The 12,731-nt window shown below is 39.5% G+C and overlaps 1 protein-coding gene across 1 annotated transcript in view; it reads left to right on the forward strand.

The window, feature by feature from the left end:
* Nucleotides 1-12,517, forward strand: part of STK3 (serine/threonine kinase 3) — a 119,379-nt gene extending 106,862 nt beyond the window's left edge. Inside the window, exon 11 of the mRNA XM_071554097.1 lies at nucleotides 12,039-12,517. Within this exon, the coding sequence (XP_071410198.1) occupies nucleotides 12,039-12,197 (159 nt within the window). The 3' untranslated portion in view covers nucleotides 12,198-12,517. The remainder of the gene's footprint in view (nucleotides 1-12,038) is intronic.
* Nucleotides 12,518-12,731: the final 214 nt, after the last annotated feature.

Below are 12,731 nucleotides of genomic sequence, written 5' to 3' on the forward strand. Positions count from 1 at the left end.
TTGCAGATCTCGTAGCATTCCTGAGTTCTGGACTGTGTAATTGCCATCATGTACTCCAGAGCTGCAGAAGGGTAATAGTGAGCACTCTGAATATGAATGGGGATTAATTAACAGCATTGGCACAAAAGCCTGTACAGTACCTGTTTGCATTGAGTAATAAATAAACTATATCTGCAGATTATGATCTGGAAAACCTAATTAAGTAAATTAGTGGTGTTCTGTCCCCTGCAAGAAAGCAAACAGATCAGATGCTGTAGACCCTCCCAGGAGATAATACTGAGAAGGTAAGAAAGAACTGTGCTAATATTTGTCTTGATTGCACTAATGTTTGACTCATAGACAAAATGTTTCATAATAAAATATTTATTTGGCAAACAATTTTGTCAGTTCTGGACTCAGTAAGTGAATATGCCACTGAATCACTGAATCTCGTTAAATGAATAAATGTAGTTTCCAAACTAACACAGAGTGAACATCAAACTTTTCACAAGGTAGATCATAGTTGAGAGACTCCATTTAGGTTATGGTTAAGTGGATTTCTTGTTCAGTAGATGAGAGTGGTCAATTTTTTTTAGTTTAGGGTTGCTTTTAGTTGTATGTTGGCACATGAAATTCTTGATTAATGTGTTTTGACATGACATGAGTGATTATCTTCTTCTGTATTTTCAGGATATTTCTTAGTATATTATTTGTGGCAACAGTGGTCTACTAGACGTTTGTGGTATATTATCTAGAAGCTGCTGGCTAAGTGGTGTTATTTGATAGGTTATCTCTTTCTGTATTTGTTCATTTATTTTAGATCTAATTTAGTGTGGATTAAAATCAAGACAGTAGCTGTCTACTAGATTTTTAGCCCATCATACAGTGGATTTCATGAGGATCATTAAGTCTTATTTGATAGTCAGTGTTGATTTAAGATGTGTTTCCCAAATGCGGGACTGGTGCATTTTGACCAAAAGAAACTAAATCCACTTTAACAAACCAGCTGAAACTCTGCAGTATCTGTCCAGTTAGTAAGATTTACTGATAAGACTTAAATAGAAGGCAGCATTAGGAAGAGTTACCTGAATTCTTCCAGTGCCACATCAAACCACAGCAAACTGAATAGGTAGTCAAGCAGTTTTGTGGAGAGGAGAAAAGATTTTCAGAAAATTACTGTGGAAATAATAAAGAATTTTTGAGGAACTGCAGACTGAGAAGTCTTCTTTAAAAGCCGACAGTGCTTCCCTTAAATCTTCAAAGGTTCAGAAAAGATTATTTGGTGCTGTGTGGCAAAGATGCCAGTCTCTGCAGGCTGGGGGGTGATTCTCCCCTCCCAGCTCACTGCAGGTCTCTCTGTGCAGTGTCAATGGGCTGTGTGTTGGTGCTCGAGCAAACTCAGGTGCTCTTGGCTCTCATCCACCCCGAGTCCCTATCCCAAGGTGGTGACCTGCAGGGCTTTCTTGAGGCAGGGATCTCCTTCCTGCCATGACTGAAGAGATCAGTCAAAGCTCTCAGCTTAGCCCAGTCTTTATTCAGTTGCTGCGAGTTCAGATTCTACAATTTTTGATGTTTTGGAGGCCTCTTTCAACTGAAGTCTCAGTGTTCCTTGGAGCTTTTTGCTGCCTTTGCTGTATTTTCTTCCTTGTCCCAGTGATTAATAATCCTGGCTTTTGTTGCCTGTAAATTGCCCTGAGTTTCTGGACTGTAGGATTTTTTTCTGTGTTGTATCAAAAGTGATTGAAACCCATCCCCTCTCATGCGTGACTACAGGAATGCTTTCTGCATGAAATAAACCCCAGCAAACAATATGTCTATCATTTTTCCATTTATTAAAGATGATCTGTTATTTTCTTAGATCTTTTCTGAAGTGGCTGTTTTAAACTGAACTGAATTTTCTTCTTTATAAAGAATATAACTAATTTAAGGTTTCCCAGCAAATAAGATTCAAATTTGCATGTGTGGTTTGGGTTTGGGGTTGCCTCTCTCTTCCAACAGACTTCCCCTGCTAGGAACATGGAGTTTTGTTGGTTTAATTTTGGGTATCAACGTTTCATGCTTCTCAGAAGATTGGGATTCACTTGTCCCTCATTAGGACACTAAGATTTGAGGTTTAAAATTCTTTTAGTCTCTTGCATGCTCTTCAGGTGAAATGCTTTTCTGGGTCTGGGTTTAATTTCTAGATTACTGCTGTGGATGCATCTTGCTGTGTCATAACTCATTAAATGAGCTTCCATTTTCCTTCCTGTTTTAAAAATAATCTTAAATGGAACTGTTCAGGAAAAATGCCTTTAAATTATATCATCATGTATTTATTAAATGAATTTGTAGATTTAAACAGCCTTTTTCTAACCTCAAGGTTTCTATTTGATGTTACTTACATCTTTACTTTTCATTGTAGATTTGCACTTACAAAATATTTCAGCAAAACGAGGATCATCTTCCATTCTTTGTTTTATCATTAGGATGTTTGGGTGCCCTAACTGAATGTTTCTATTTTGTGAAATGTTTCTCATCCCTAGTATCTTATACCTTTGTTCTTAATACAGCTTGCATTTACGTGTAAGTTAGTAGAATTTTACAAAAATGTAATGCTGTTATTTGAGTATTCTTAAAATGCTCTTCTCATGGAAGAATCAGATGTCAGGGAGGCAGTACCTTAACTTGAGAAAACTTTGGGGTAGGAAGGTCAGGTTTGGGTTTATGTAGCTGAATGGTGGCTGCAGTTGCTGAAATGTGATATGATGGATTCAAGGGCACTGTAATGTTCTTGCTGATAGCTCAGCTCATGAAAGACAATTTAAAAGCACTCGCCCTAGAGACCTGCAGATTAACAAAGATAAAATGCTGACTTTTTGATTCCACTTACTTCACACACTAAGAGATCTAGCTAAAGAATTCATGTTCCTCTAAAAGCTTTATAGCTTTGATTGGTAATATTTGAAAAGATGTTTTGGGGATTATTTTGTTTGTTTTTAATTCCCATGCTTTTTTTTCTCCAAAAGCAGAAAGGCTTGCAGGGAAAATCCTGTATATTTTTAGATCAGGTATGGTAGCTACTTTGCCATCAGCACTGTGTGAGTATATTTGCAATAAAATTTAAACATCATGATGTGTATCCAGGTGGAGTGTTTTTCCTAAGTTTTAGCTTATTTACTCTATTGGGAGCTCCAGTAAATATTTATAGTATTCTTCAGGACAAACTGTACCATTAAGCTTGACATTCCTGATATAAAAAAATTACAGTATATAAAAAACCACTAAGATCTTCTCTAAGGGAATGCAAACTGTGAATTTTTGCCTGTGATGCTCTAAAAGTGATTTTTAAAAATGTCTGTGATGGATGATGCAATTCTAAAGAGAAGGTGATAGCAAATTAAAGTGTCATGCTGCAGTAGACTCAAGCATGAAGTGTAACAATACACACTGTGTAAATGGCATAGAAAAGAGAAAATGGTGGAATTTTTTTCCTTCTGTACACTTCAATTAAATTTAGTTTTTACACTTATCAATCAAATACTAAAGAATTGATCTCAAAGATACTTGTTAATGGATGTTTGCAGGCTGGGCCAGGCTTTTGAAATACATTGCTTCAGTTTGTTTCCCCATGTTCAGACTCTTCTGTGTTGCTTTATTTATTTTAGTTAAAATTATATACCTGACAGCTACATGAGCACCAGTTGCTGTAGTAGGTAGAAACAGTGTAAAATATATTTGAACTGCTTGGGATTTGATGAAGCGTTAATGCACTCTACGTTACTGGTTTTGTCAGGAACTGGGTAAAATCCCAACAGGCAAAGTTGACATTATGGCTAATTTTACATTGCTTTTCACAACAATATCTGCTTTTTCTTAGACTTCAGTTCCCACAGTCAGGATTGCTCGTTTTCCCTGTGAGTTTTTTAGCCTTTTTAATTGCAGAAATATTTAAGTTCTAGATGCCTCCTGATGACTTAGAAATGAAAAGGGAAATAAAAAGACACCTTCCATCTTGTAAAAACACCTTAGTTTAGGAATCTAATTTCTAAGGGTAGTTTAATGAAGATAAAGGACTCAGCTCATGATTTTTGAATTTTAGTTCTGACAGTGTTGAATGTGCTGACAGGAGAGCCCTGGGCAGTATTCAGAAAAGGTATGCAAATGATAACATGCACTAAGGCTGTAGAAAGACATTTTTTCCTGCCTCGGTGGTTTCTATTGAAATGTCACATTGTATGAAGCTGAGCAAAGTCTTCTAGAGCTGAAAAATGTTGATGGTAGTAACTAAGATTTAGCTTTGTGTTGCTAGTTATGTTCAGTTTTAATGTCAGAGCAGAGAGAATTCTACTGATCATGGAGAATTTATATACAATTTTATTCCTAGAGAAACATTTTAAAATTACATTGATTTGTCCATCTTTAATTTCTCTTAGTGCTGTGTGCTTATTTAACCACCAGAAATGCTGGAGGTAACTGCAGGGCTCTGCCTTTTGAAACTTTAGTTGTCTGTCCTTCTCTCGCATAAATTGTCAAAAACAATTACAGTAAATGAGGTCTTTTTTACATTTGTTTAACTCTGTGCATTGCACGGAGGATACTTGCTCTTTAGACAATGTGAAATAAATGCTCTCACTCCATTCCCCACCCAAGTTTGTTTTCCTGTGACTGAACTGTGCACTGCAGTGACAGCAGGGCCGGGATGGCAGCACATCACGTCTCTGATGGGTGCCCGAGAGCTCCTCACCACTGACAGTGCTTACCCAAGATCAGCAGGATTTGCTGTACAAGCCAACATTAAGCAGTTCCCCTCCTGTTGCTGCACGGGAGCAGCTGAACAGACAGCAGTGGCCATGGAGTATTTCCTTGCACACAATCATGAGGCAACTTCATTAGTGAGATTCGCAGGTTCTGGGTGTGAATTCATAGCAGAGATAAATTGGTCAGAAAGGCTCACCTTGTACCTTTTGGATTCTGATTCAACTCTAACTTTTTATACCAGTAAAAAAAAGAGTTTGAAGCCATCAGTGGAGCTCATTCTGCTAGAGACAACTCTCTGCTCAGCAGAGGGAAGTGAGCCGCAGGAGAGAAAAGTTTCTCTTCCTGAGACCACTAACACACAACACAATCCAAGACATACACTGGTTAAATCTTAGAAAGTGCTATGGGCAACACCCTTTTGCAATTGCCATTGTTGCAATTATTGTTAGCCATTCTGTTGATAGTCCATATTGTAGGAATTACTAGCAGATGGGAAAATAGATGACTCAGAATATAGTATTAACAATCCATATTTTTTTAATCAAAGGCCCCTAATAAGGCACATTGCATCTGTAAGATTCATTCAAGCAGTTGCTAGGAAGAATTTGTTTTTTCAAGTAAATACAACAAACTTGATACAGATTATTTTTTGATTATCTGTTTTCTTAACAATTTAAACCCTGAAAATATACTTGTTTGTTTTTGTTGCACCAGCTTAATAGTAGGATTCCATAATTTAGTTTGATAGACTGGAGGCTTGCAATTGTAACTCAAGCATTATAGAATTACTAATGAAATCTAATTTTATTATATTGAAAACATCACTGGCCTAGAGGTTTTATTTACCTCTGTTGCTGTCAAGTGTGGATTAAGATTACAGTGTGCTACACCCACCAAAATTTTGGCTTTCACCCCTTGAAAAGTTTGGATGGCTACAGGTATGCGCTGGCCAAGTGTGGCTAATGAGTTCCAGACACCTTCACGTAAATCCATGGACTGCAAGCACCACCGAGTATCTCAGATACATGTCCTTGCTCCTGTCTCCTGTGCTAGACACACGTCAGGATTTACATTGCACCCTTTGACTTCGTGGCTTCTGAGAGTCCATTTTTGGTTGTACTTTATCTCCTTCCTTCTCAGCTTATTGCTATGGAACTCAGGGCTGTAGACAGGAACATACATCTATTTTCCTAGTGCCTGTTTTGGCCAGAGCTTTCATCAGTTTGATTTGACTAAGGCTGTGAACAAAACAGGTAAGTTACAGTGTTGGTCCTCCTGCAGGCAGAAGTAGTACTGACTGCAAGGAACTATTCTTTGGTTTGCTGAAAATACTGATCCAAAGGAACCTGGTCCATATGGGGTGTGAGAATTTAGACCAAAGACAAAAAAAGTAAAAGCTGTTGCGCTTTTCTTGCAGAAGTTTGGGAGGCAACTGCATCAGTACAGTTTGAAGACATGTGAAAAAAGCAATCAGCCTGAAACCAGAATAGACCAGAGTAAGAATGTTTTCTGTGTAGGTGTATTGGGTTTGTGGCCGGGTTTTCATAGCAGGGGGGCACTACAGGGGTGGCTTCTGTGAGAAGTTGCCAGAAGCTTCCCCCATTTCTGGCAGAGCCGGTGCCAGCTGCCTCCAGGATGGGCCCACCTCTGGCCAAGTCTGGGCCAATCAGGAATGACAGTAATGCCTCTGTGGTTACATATTTAAGAAGAAAAAAAAATTACTGCACAGCTGTAATTGCAGGCAAAGAAGAGCAGAGAATGTGAGTGAGAGTATGTGAGAGGAACAACTATGCAGGCACCAGTGGAGAAGGAGGAGGAGAGGTACCCCAGGTACTGAAACTGAGGTTTCCCTGCAGCCCGTGGTGCAGACCATGGTGAGGCAGCTGTGCCACTGCAGCCCATGGAGGTCAGTGGGAATGCAGAGATCCCCCTGCAGCCTGAGGAGGAGACCCAAGAGAGGGCTGTGAACCTGTGGGAAACCCGTGCTGGAGTAGGCTCCTTGCATGGACCTGCAGACCCATGGAGAGAGGGGCCCATGCTAGAGCAGCCCTGTGGGGGACCCACGCTGGAGCATCCTGTGCCTGAGGGACTGACCCTGTGGCAGAGTGACCAAGGTTGCAGCAGTTTGGGGAGAACTGTTGCCTGTGGTGTAGATTCCTGTTGGAGAAGTTCATGGAGAACTGTGTCCCATGGGAGAGACCCCATGCTGGAGCAGGGAAAAGACTCTTCTTCCTGAGCAGCAGCAGGAGCAACATGTGATAAACTAGCCATAACCCCCATTCCCTGTCTTCCTCTGCAGCTGGCAGGGAAGAGAGAGAGCCCAGGAAGGAGGGGAGAGGTGAGGGGAAGGTGTTCTAAGATTTATTTTACTCCTCATATTCTGCTCTAGTTTTGTTATTAGTAAATTTAATAAATATCCCCAATTCGAGTCTGTTTTGCCTGTGACACTATTTGGTGAGTGATCTCTCCCAGATCTTAACTCATGAACCTTTTATATATTTTTTCTCTACTGTCCAGTTGCAGAGCGAAGTGATGAGTGGCTTTGGTGGGTGCCTGGCAACCAGCCAGGGTCAACCCACTGCAATAGGAAATATTCTTCTGATAAAATGCTGGTCTGCAGTGTATGCAACCAACCTTCCATGATCATGCCTGATTATTTTAAACCCCCAGAGTGATGAGCAGTGGTTCCTGCCACCTTGGGACAAGGGCAGTGCGTTGTCTGTGCAGTGCTCATAGCTCTGACCTGTGCTCTCATCACAACTGAACACTTCATGCCTGGAGCTGCCTCAGCATTTGGATTTTTACTGTATCCCAGCTTAATGAGAGCAGTCATAGTAGGAAAAGCATGGTAATGATTTCTTAATCTGTTCTGCTGCTTTTCAAGTTCTACATGTAGCCTTTCCTGGAAAACTTACTATCCCTTTGACAAATAAGTTGAAAAATGAGGAAGGAGGAGTTAAATGATTGCTGCCCCATTTGCTGAAAGTTTGAGATAAGGTGCACCAGGTTGCCAGACTGGTCTCCTAAGTGTGGGGCTGAGTGCCTTTTCCAGAGATTGTAAGTGAACATTATAGTTCTGTTAGAAGGTTAGTTATGTTTTTATTCTGTGCTATTTTTCCCAGCTCAGGTTTGTGCTGCTGAAAGCTACTTTTGCTGCTGGAAGCTTGCTTTGATGGACTTCCTTTCTGCATAGGTACCTTTTTTCCATCAGGATTTCCCTCTGCATCAGGGAGAGGATGTGGTACAGGCAGGAGCTGCTGGCACTCACCTGGCAACACTGGGAGTTTGTCCCACAAGGATGGCTGTTGGCTCATCTCTTTGTAGGCAAAGTTGATTTCCTGTGCTCTAGCAAAGCACAGTAGAGAATTTCAGGGAGGCCTCCTTAAGTGCAACTGTGTCCTGAGAATGTCATCTTGTAGAAGAAATTATTCAAAGTCATCTGGCTCTGGAGGTTGCTTTCCTTTTTTTTTGCCTTTCTTCCCTTACACCTTGTAACTCTCTTAGTGATTAAGTTAACAAATACACCTTTAGGATAAAAGGTTTTTTCTGTACACACCTATTTTTCCTTCTGGAAAACTGGGTATGTGTACTCACTCTAAAAGACTGTGCCTGTATGTGGCATTGTAAGTTGAAGTTTGGACTGTTGATTTCCCAAACCCATGTGATCATAAAGTGTCCCAGTGAAAGCAAACACTTTTACCAAAAACTCCATTCACTGAAGTCCTCTGTCTTGGGGTGGCCCCTCTTGAGACTAATTGCTTTATTTTACGTGGTTGTGGGTGTTCAATCTCTGAAGGGACACCATTGATTCCATCATTTGGAAAAGTGGCAGAATTTGAACTATCTATCATCAAACAAATGCTATCCCAATTACTGGCTTTTTACAGTTCACAGCTTTTAAAAAGCTATTGAAATATATTTTAAAACCTTTTTGAAACCCTGTAGCTTGCACTGCTGAATGCTGTCCTCTGCCTTCCCATTAATGCCAGTAGCCCCAGTAGTCACAGCAAACTACACAGTGAATTATTTATGGCAGTTTAAATTCCAAACTGTTTGCAATTGAAAGTAAACAAATGCTGAGCTCTATCACATTAAAAATTTGAATCAAAATATTTATCATGCAGGAGAATAAATGACATAGGAGTAATTAAATATCTTGTTTGAATTGTTTCTGCACATCTTGTATAATATATTTTCTGTTTCATTCAGTGTTTGGACTTTTGCAGGGTTTGTGAGATAATATCAATAGCACAGACAGAAGTCAAGAAAAAATACTTTTAAGTTTGCCAAGGAGAAATGGATGTGCATGGACACACACACATACCCCAGATTCAGCTATGGCTGACCAAGTGGTTTTCTTGTCTGATGTGAGATAGATGAGACCTTCCTAACTCCTGTTTTCAGGTTAATGCCCCTGTTTTCTGCCACTTCCTTTCTTTAGATATCCTAAGCATCAGCCGTTCATACAGATGAGTAATGTGGCTCCCTGGGTCCCCTGGGTGACATGTCTGAGCTGATTCTGAAAGATTCTTAGTCTCTGGCTTAAAAAGTTCATTCCCTTTATATTTTAATATCCATCCCAACTGTCTGTAATCTTTAAAGAATAGTTAATTCTGCTTGCTGGCTCTGTTTCTTGATTGAAATTTAAATAAAAACTCACCCACCACATTTTTCTCTGATAATTTATGGAAAAATGGTTTTCAGTGCAGAATAATTATGTGATTAGATCAGTTGGAGTCTATTCTGTGCAGTTTAAGCTTGATGTCTACAGTGGTGACTGAGAGGGAATAAAGGGCTGCCCAGGCTGGTCCAGAGTGGGTAGGAGATTTCATCAGTGGCAGTTCTCACAAAACATATACACATGAGATTATTCAGTGCCTGACTTAGTCTATTTCCTCATCTATGGAGCCCCAAATATATAATAAATGCCCAAATAAATATCCCCCTCCTGCCACACATGCTAAAAACCGTGGGTTTATTGCTCCTCTCATCTGTCTTGTGTTGGGATCAGTTAAACAGGGGAATTGGCACTGTCATCTCTTCTCATTTTACTTCAAATCGCTGACATGTAACTCCCCTAAAAGAGTATCTTCACTGAAAAGGATGTAATGTACCAGTTACATTTCCCAATGGGCTAAAAAGTAAATAGTGTTGCAGTTTGTTAATCTTTTTTTCCCCCCTGAAAATGAAAAGGTCTTTTTCTGCAAGCCTTGCTGACTAAGGAATTCTTTTCCCCATCCGTTTTTTTCCATATATCAAATGGGAGAAGTACAACAAACTGGATGATACTGATTCCTTGAGAGGCAACTCTTTCCCTTCTAAGAAACAAAAGGTGTCATTTGTCCTTGGGAGAGACCAAAGGAGAGCAAAGTGTCCAAAGGAGACAGCAAAGATGGTGAAGGGCCTTGAGGGGAAGTTTTATGAGGAGCAGCTGAGGACACTTGGTCTGCCCAGCCTGGAGAGGAGGACATTGAGGGGAGACCTCACTGCAGTTACAACTTCCTCTTGAGGAGAAGAGGAGGGGCAGGCACTGATCCCTTCTCTGTGGTGATCAGTGACAAGGCCCAAGGGAATGGCCTGAAGTTGTGTCAGGGGAGGTTTAGGTTGGATATTAGAAAAGGTTCTGCACCCAGAGGGGCGTTGGGCACTGACCAGGGAAGTGGTCACAGCACCAAGCCTGGCAGAGTTCAAGGAGCATTTGGATCATACTCTCAGGCACATGGTGTAATTCTTGGGAATGTCCTGTGTAGAGCTATGGGTTGGACTGAGTGATCCATGGGAGTCTCTTCCAACTCAGCAGTTTCTGTGAGATCAGCATTGCAGATGAGCTGTTGAGCACATCTGAGGTCTCTGAAATTCATAAAGGTCTTGGATCTTTAGTCCTCAAAGATTCTTTGACATTTGGGGTTTAATTTTCATCCTTACTAGGAATCTTATGGTTAAATGATGTTGCGTGAATATGTCCACCTTTTCCATATGCTCTGATATGCCCTCTCTCTTTATTGTGACTTTCAGTTATTTGTTTACTGTGTACAATGTGGTCTGATAGTAGAAATCATAGTGGATTTGGACTGTGTAGAAATATGGATTGCTAAATTACATACCTCAATCGCTGATAAAAATAAAAGATCAAAAGTAGTATTTCATTCCTTGGGGAAAACAGGTCCGACTGTGTGTTTGGAAGCCTGCCCTAGATTCATGAACAAACCATTGACTCATTAGTAGTTGATTCAGAAAATCAGGGTTTTTTACCTGCAAGTTAGGTAGTGTGCTTGTTTGCAGTGTCAGAATATTTGCAAACAAAATAAAGATTCCTCCTTTTCCAGGAGGAAAATATTTGTGCTATTTGAAATTTGTTATTTTTCACACTCAGTGAAGAATAATTGGCACATAGCAAATTCCAACAAGAGAGAAATGCAGAAAGGCACTAAGCTACCTCAGCAAAAAACAGATAGACCAGACAAGGAACAAATTTCCAGTGTAGATTCTTTCCTGCAGTAGCAGGTGGAGGAGCAGTAGTGCCCGACATGCCTCAGTACCTGACAAGACTCCAATCTGTATTGGCAACAGCCAGCAGGACAGGAAAGGGGTTTACTTCTTATATGACCAGTCAGTTTTAATGAATGAAATGTAATGAACTGTTAAACATTGTGAAAAGAATATTTTTAGAAAGAAAAGAACTTAGTCAAAGGTAACCTTCCCATGAATTCATGAAATTATTTCATGTATTGTTTAAACACGCTGCTAGTAATTTGCTTTGACTGGTTCTGGCAGCATTCTATTGAGGAAGGCAGGTGCCTTATCAGGACTCATTCTTATCGGGACGTACCTCTAAATATCTGTCAGAGTATTACTTACAGTAGCTATTTTTCAGGCTTCTGTAGGAGAATGTTCAGTAAGAAGTATTTGATTAGGCAGTATGATTTAGATACATAACTATAATTGTGTATGCTATGGCAGCCTAATTAGTTAAACTCAGCCCTATATTTATTTGCAATTTATTTGCAAGGTTTGTGAAGTGATTTCTTTTAAATTGAATGTAGTGTGTGGGTTTTTTCATATGCTATTAAATTCTTTACTATGAAGAATACTAAGGCTTTTGGTTGTGTGTATATATATGTTATATATATGTATACATTATATACATATGTATACATACATATATATACAGTTATATATAAGTATACATACACTCCAAGTGTGTAAAAGCACTCACTGCAACTGTAAATTAAAGGATTATGAATGGTCGTGGTTTTAATTTTTATTGTAAACAGTTTCTAATATTTTTTGTGTGGTTGTTCTTTTGTTTGGTTGTTTTCCAGTTAAAGAATCTGAGTTTAGAAGAATTACAGATGAGGTTAAAGGCTTTGGACCCTATGATGGAACGAGAAATTGAGGAGCTTCGTCAGAGGTACACTGCAAAGAGGCAGCCTATCCTGGATGCCATGGATGCAAAGAAACGAAGGCAGCAAAATTTCTGAGTTTGCTTTACTTTCAGACAGAATACTATGAGTCATTGTGGACACTGGTAACTTTGTAAGTCTGAAGGAATTTGATTGTGAGAGTTTTTAAGACCCAGTCTATTGAAATTCCCTTGACAAACAATGACAATTGGAGCAGTGAAAGAATATACATATGGCATTCTGCAAAGGCAGAGAAACACATCACCACTTGTTTCCATTTTCAAATGTTTAATGTAATACAAGTTTAATCTGTTTTTCCCAATCTTTTTCAGGTGTATATTGGTAACTTGGTGTTGTACATTGGGAATTATGTTTTGGAGCACCTGGAATGATTTCTTGATTGTGCAACACTACCGAGCCTTATATTACAATGTATTTTTCTTCCACTTAGTAGCATATTTATTATGTAATCTTTGGTTATCCTATTTATTTTATGCCTGTTTCCTTTTATGTTGGGAAGTATTAGGATAATACTGGGGAGAGCCGTGTCAGATTAGATAAAATTGGTATTGTAGTATAATGAAAAGCTGCTCACCACTGTATTATCTTTTA

Source organism: Pithys albifrons, chromosome 4, assembly GCF_047495875.1.
Source record: "Pithys albifrons albifrons isolate INPA30051 chromosome 4, PitAlb_v1, whole genome shotgun sequence".
Taxonomy (NCBI): domain Eukaryota; kingdom Metazoa; phylum Chordata; class Aves; order Passeriformes; family Thamnophilidae; genus Pithys; species Pithys albifrons.